This window comes from Ctenocephalides felis, unplaced genomic scaffold, assembly GCF_003426905.1.
Source record: "Ctenocephalides felis isolate EL2017-DRISC unplaced genomic scaffold, ASM342690v1 CF-g0.4_SCAFFOLD_01886, whole genome shotgun sequence".
Lineage (NCBI taxonomy): Eukaryota > Metazoa > Arthropoda > Insecta > Siphonaptera > Pulicidae > Ctenocephalides > Ctenocephalides felis.
In genome coordinates this window covers 77,154,539-77,162,033 of record NW_020538040.1, presented here as the reverse complement: position 1 = coordinate 77,162,033, position 7,495 = coordinate 77,154,539, and the positions used below count along the sequence as shown (strand labels likewise).

Genomic DNA, 7,495 nt, shown 5'->3' with positions numbered 1-7,495 from the left:
TATTAACATATTCATCTGAAATCCTGACTTCTTAAACAAGTGTTCTTAAAAAAAATTTTGAAGTCTTACTTGAGTTAATTTTTAATACGCGATTCGCGCTGAGTGCTTCGTTATCAATAACGTGAAACCTACATGTGCTGTGTATAGTACGTAGAGATAAACAGGTTAGTCAATTAGTTTTCATTTTTATAGTTATGAATTTCTCCATGCGACGACGCGCAGCTAATTAGAGCGAACCAATCGACTACCGTTACGCAATCACCGGACGACAAATCAAAAGATCCGCTACCGTGTTACGCCACACCCCTCCTCAAGTGTGGCTCACGGTAGCGCAGCGTGCGTTCCGTTCACACTTATGCGAAGCAGCGGCCAAGCAAGAGGGACGGATGCTCTCTCGCGAGTGACTCGCCATCTCGCGTATCTGGTGTTACGCACGCGACTCTTTCTTTCTTTGGTTTAACTATAAAGAGATTATGTTGTCCTTAAACGCTGACATCTCTATATAAAATATTGTAAGCGAAGAGCGTGTAAACGATTATCATATTTTACGATATTAGCACGGCAAAAAATGTCATCATCGCCACTCGTATATATTCGACTAATAATTTTACAACTTTTATACACAAATAAGGTGAAATATAAAGTATAAAAATATTTAAATAAATTAACTGATATTAAATTAATAGTTGAAAATATTTATTAATAGAAGTAAAGTATTGTAAATCAAAAGAAATAAGAAATAATAAAGACGTTTTCGTATATAAAATATCTAACTGTTTAGATAAAATACATCTACTTGCCATGAATAATTATTGTGTAACGCACAATTTATCCGTCAATATTTTCAAATTCTTACAATGTCGAACTTTAAATAAATATAGGTTATTTTTACAAATTAACTCCTTTGCCATGATATAATTTGCGTCATGATTTATTTTTAATATTATTTTTTAAATATCACAAGTTAATTTTGTTGCTATTCAAATAACGTTTTTTTTTTACTTTTCAGATCTTCTGACGTATTTTTTTATCGTCGCGTCAGCAGAGCACCTGTATTGGGTTGTTATACCTGTGTGAACCTTTTTTTGGTCGTGTAAAAAATAAAATTGATTTTCAATGTAAAAAATCTTTTCTCAAACACAAAATAACGTGCCGTAAAAACAAACAGCGATCATATAATCTTGTTTAAAAAGCTAACAAAATAATTTTTTGTCAGCTCGCCAAATATAGCAAGTGCAGCGAAGTGTTTTACGAGGGACTCATTCTAAATATTTTTTTTACGCAAGACGTGAAAATAAAACATAAAATATATATCTTGTTAATGTATATTAAAACAAACTGAGACCGACGGAAGCAGAAGGTGCCGTGTGCAGCGGCGAGCGTGTATAGTAAAGACTCGTGCTGAAAAGCAAGGGCGGCAAAAGTAAAGTAAATCGAATATTATTTCAAAGAAGCCCTTTTACCCGCACGGCTAAAAAATGTTCGCGGTTATGCAAATCGACAACGATTCGCGCGCGCACGACTTCGGTCGCCGCAAGGTTCGGCCCAAGTGCGAGTTCGTGTGCCGCTACTGCCAGCGCCGCTTTACCAAGCCCTACAACCTGATGATACACGAGCGCACGCACAAGTCGCCTGAGCTCGCCTTCTCCTGCGAGGTCTGCGGCAAATCCTTCAAACGCCAGGATAACTACCGCCAGCACAGGTCAGTCCGCACTGCGTCTTAACCACTTGCTTTATATATATATATATACTCTATTAGATATATTCACGATGCAATTAAACGTGTTTCATTTAAGCAGGCTTGGTAAATTTGCTGCAGACTAAATGTGTATTGAATTATGTTTATTTCAAATTTGTTACATACTTTTGAAAATATATACTATTCCAAAGTTATCTATAATAAATTATTTAAAAAATAATAATTTAGTAAGCATAGTGTTGAACACGAGTATTATATATGATTAGGAACTTTTATTTTATAAATTTGTATAAGTATTGGTATAAGTATTGGTATAAGGAGCTAGGGACTGTTTGTAACAGTTATTTTTCTAAATTAATATATCTGAGATTCATTGATCGTATTTCTGCGAAATCAAGATGGATAGTTCCACAAATGTTGTTTATCATTTCACAGTTATTCATTTTCTAGAAAAAGTGTGGTGTTACAACTTACCCCGTGTTTATAACTAAGTTGTAACGTCTACTAAGTCAAGTAGTAACGACAAAAAACGACAATAATGCCACTAATAATTTTAATTGACATATCTCTAAGTAATTCTTTTTATCTGCGTTGAACTATAATTAATGCAAATAAAATAGAATGTCTTCTTTAATATAAATTTTTCAACGCTAAATGCAATTATTATCATAATAAAAATGAAAGATATTTGATTTACATTTCTTCTTCATCTTACAAACTATAAATTCCACCCGCTTGAATCTGCGCATATAATTCTTGTATGTTACAATTAGCCCCAATGTTTTGTTTTAACCAACCCCAAATGTGATTTTTTTACATTTATCAAGATAACTTTTTAAACAATTTAGCAATGACAAAAATTGTTACATATTATCAAAGATTGATAAATTTGGAATAAATCAGATATATAAAATTTGAAATTGATCGATAATAATAACGCAAATCGAAATTTTATGTTAGATCAATTTTATATTACATGTCAAAAATGACGAACCTGCACAGTTCTGTATATTGCGTCGGCCTGCGGATAGTAGCTATGACAACATTATCCAGGGCGGTTTACATGTCTAATCAACCCAAAAAATTATTTTAGTATCTTTTAATATTCTATTGAAAAACGCCTGTTACTAGTTGCCCCCGTTACATATAGTCCCTAGCTCCCCTATATATATATACTATACCAATTTATAAAATAAAAATTCTTAATTATATATTGTATATATCAATGATCAAAATGTTTTAGCAAATTAACTGCCTGCTTAAGTTCAAACGTTTTGGTTTTGGCATTCACACATACAAATAGGATACAACTGCACGGCACAAAATTGATATTTTAAAGAAAAAAAAACTGTGATACATATACTTGAATATTGAAATAATCATATAATGAATATATGCAACATCGTGCAATCATGTAAAAATTGTATGTACCTATGGCAAAACCAGATACAACGCTTACAGCACATATTTGCAATGCACATCAAGTATTTTTAGCGACGAAAATATTTGTAATAACTTTATTTTCATACCATAATTTGTTTGACTTGGATTTACTTGGAATTATAGTGGTTCACAATCTATCATAATTTATTAATATAGAAAATAAAATGTCATAAAAAATAAACCATGATCATGTAAATGAATCGAATTGAAATTTTTATAACTGTTCTTGTTCTATTTTTGAATAAAATGTTACTAGCATAAAATTAAGCTATGCAAAAAATATTTTTAGTGAAGCATTGCATATTTCATTTGAAATAAATAAAAATGATTAAAAGTTGCAAATCTTATAAATAGATTTGAATAACTATAAAAAACTTAACTAAGAACTTAACTAGAAAACTATAAAAACCGAGATCGTAGCATTTTCATCATTGTAATAGATTGTCCTATAATATAATATACCTATTCTCTCACAAAATCAGTAATAAATTTACACTGTAGTAGAAAAATTAGTTCTGACTGATGCCAATATTTTTACTTGGTTATATTTTATAATTTCGACTATAATGCAGATATTTCTTATATCTCAATATACATGATATATTTATATTAGGGCAGTTCTTAAAACTTTACTTGAGTAGGTAATGTACAATAAATTCATGAAGCTATTATATTTTCAAATTTCTCTGCTCCCAGGGGTTCAAATGCATCCAAATTGATAAAGAAAAATTCTCGGATAATTTTAGCTTTTTAGCTAGTCCACAACCGACCAAAGTTTCTTGGTTATCTGAATATATCAAATTTTTGTTGTAATTTTTTTTATTTATTATCATAATAACCAAATACAATGTTAATCTCAAAACTTTGATACACTTGTCGCTAAGTTATGAAATTCTAAAAAACAAATTTTACCCACGTTATTTTCATAAGAAATACGTTAGTTGGAGTGCGGACTAAAGTTAAATATTAAGAGCAAAAACTTTCAGAGGATTTTTGTTATCATCTCGGAGGCATTTCAGCTCCTGAGAAAAAAAAATCAAAACTATCCATATTAAGAACCACCCTATATAAAAACTATTTTATTGGCGTCATACATCTTCTGGTTGTGAAAATTTTCTACACCCAATAAGTATTAAAAATCAAGTACTTGCTGATGATATCAATTAATCTTTGTCGGAGAAATGAGTAAATTCAAAATATTGTTATCCTTCCCCAAGACAATAATAAAACTGTACGCTTTGACGTAAACTTGTTATATAGTTATTAAATACAAAGCATATTTACTAATTATGTCGTGTCTGAGTACAATTCAAAAGTCAAATTCAAGCATCTTCAAATAATAAAATGAATATGTGTCCCATTACATGAGGCGGCGTGTTTGTTCTTATAGTTAGCCGACCGTAACTATATCTTGTGTACATAAATTCTCAGTTTTCATGACGGCTTTAATAATTTAATTATTGCTCTGGCAAGATTAAGAGACCATAATTGAACTATTAAAGTATTTTCAACTGTTATATAATGCAATCATATAAAAGCAATAATCATCATTGTTTGAGACAATTCATATTATTATATTTACATGATACGCACATATATAATTTAATTATATAGAAATAAAACAGAAGTTACTTATCATTAGTACTATGTAATACTGTAAACGATTTTGTAATTCAATGCACGATGTCTAATAATCATCAATTTACCGTAATACATTCACGATTCTGTTTTTTTAAGGTGCTGTGAGATAATTACGTTTTTATTATGAGATTGTAATAAGATTTATAAATTATAAAATTTTTTGAAATTCCCAAAATGCGGCAAAAAAATTAATAAATATATTTTATCAATCACCTGTAAAGGCTAATTTATAAGCTGCCAAAATTTTTAGTAACAATTCATTGTAGGCCCATATAATTTTTTTTTTCTAAAATACTTTAATCCCTCAGCAGTACATTAATTAATTAAGTGTAACGTAAAAATCAAAGTAACGTCCATTTGTTCCCAATTAAAAATTTGTATTATATTGTATTGTCATCAGAAATCAAATAAAAAATAAAATAATACGATCTTAAAAATTATTAATTGACAAAGTTGTGAAAATAGAGCATTTGCAGATTAAATAATTTGATAAGTACATTAACTCTATAAAAGCCGATTAGCATTAATTAAATAAATAAATATCTATTATTTTGTAATATGAATCAATTTCAGCAGAAGGGAAACTAGATACGATTGTACCACTTTCTTTTCTGGTGGGTAATATGTTTGTTAATTTACAAGTTAGCAGGAGAAAAGTAAAAAGAAGTATTATAAATCGAACTTTTCTCTATGTGAAAATACTGAAACAATCAACAGTATTTATAATGATAATTTAATAACTTTAAATAGTAAAATACAGCAATTAAAATAAACGACAAATTATCACTGAATAAGTTTTACTATAAAACGCTAATTAACTGAAGTTCACATGTAGTAATTTATCTGTTCGAATTTATTTAGTTTAGTTCGAACGTAACTTTATTAAAAACAAAAAAAGGTAATATCAAAAAAATACTTTAACATTAAATGTAAATTTAAAAATAAACACTGCTAACTAGAATACATGCATTAATTTTAATAATGTAAAATTTGTAATGGTCCACTATTTTAATTAATAAATAATTATATTTTATCAAACAAATAAAAAATTTAATAATTGGATGGATGAATATAATAATACTGTTGTATAATTTTTTTTTAATTACTATATTTGTTACAACTGCTAAATAATTAACAGTAATGAACAATTATATAAATTTAATAAAAAGAATACAAAAAAAGGATAGAATTTTCAACAAAATGATAATAAATCAAATTTTAAATAATTAACAGAATTCTATATAACGTGATAACTTATTGCTTGATCAAATTAATTTGAACTGATCCCTAATTTTTCTTTAGTTCAAAAATGAAGCACAAGCTATTATATTTTTTCCTAATAATTTCTCTTTTTTCACGTTCAATATAATAGTGTATGAAACGTATTGTAATACTTTTATTAAAGGTTTAATAGTATTAACCAATTGGAACAATCGTCTAAATTAACAATATAATGTAATGTCATTTTAATTAATAATCTCTATTATCTGCCATTAAGTCAACACTTCAAAACCATCAAGTATGCAGTTATGTTTTTTATTCATGGATATATATCATAAGAAATATAAATATTAAAAACATATGAGCTTATTAAATTTATTGCTTCAATATCAATAAACAGACCTATCAAGCAACAATTTAAAAAGTCATAAAATCAAAGAAACCATTTCCATTATCGCTACCGGCGTACTACTCTATTCTATTTGCATAAGTACGAGGAAGACGATATTAAAAAAAGCCACCTAGAGTCGATGCTAAACAGTTTACAAGCCTTACAGGTGAAATAAACGCATGAATAAATGAACGCAAACACGTTTGTGTCATATTTATCATAATTATAGATAATTTAATCACAACTCGTATTAAAGACATCATCTCACATCTCGTATTAAGCATTTTATAACATTGCATGTTTCTTCGAATGGAAGAAGCTACTGCAGGTTTCGAAATAAATTATGTTTTGCAGTAATAATCATTACTGTCCCACATATAACTCATTGAAAGTAAAAGTGATTGATTAATTGCTCACAGAAATAACAATGTAGACAATTGGCGGTCTGAGAAAAAAACAAAGATAGGGCCAGAACAAAAGCCCCAAACGTATATATGGTTTAAAGGTCCGCGAGAAAAAAGGACTACTACCATTATTTTAAGAACAAGTAAAGAATTAAATTTTTAACGATACTATTTTAAAGTAGAGAGCACAAGATCTGTAACCATCTTTCACTTTAAATCGGGCGACATCGCTATCTGGAAGTAAAACCACTTTGTTAACTTATTAACAAGAATTTGTTGTTAGTTTTTTTTTGGGATTGAGCAGTGTTGTTTAGTTCACGATACGTAAATATAATTTTTAAGTATAGCTCATTAATTGATTTATAAGGAATATTATTATTTTTAATAAGATTCAATAGTTTTTTAGTAAATAATATAAAAGCAAAACATAGACATAGTAAAAAAGAAAAAAAGTAAAGATATTAATTAATAGTACACTCGCAAAGGTAACATTCGTAAATAAAAAATTGCAAATAAAAATAACGTAAGTTAAAAACAGCAATTTAAAAGATATATATTAAATTGATAGTTATTTAACAGGGATGAAATTAATTTTTCTAAAAGAAGTTACATACGACGGTTGTATACCAACAGAAGTTGTATTTTTTTTCTTATTTATAATTGTATTTAAAAAGAAACATTTGAAGTAAAACCGAA

The 7,495-nt window shown here is 28.2% G+C and overlaps 1 protein-coding gene across 1 annotated transcript in view; it reads left to right on the top strand.

Annotated features, from left to right (window-relative positions):
• The first annotated feature begins 1,142 nt into the window (after nucleotides 1–1,142).
• Nucleotides 1,143–7,495, top strand: part of LOC113375372 (protein drumstick-like) — a 10,033-nt gene continuing 3,680 nt past the window's right edge. The window contains exon 1 of the mRNA XM_026615309.1: nucleotides 1,143–1,702. Coding sequence (XP_026471094.1) covers nucleotides 1,479–1,702 — 224 coding nt within the window. The 5' untranslated portion in view covers nucleotides 1,143–1,478. The remainder of the gene's footprint in view (nucleotides 1,703–7,495) is intronic.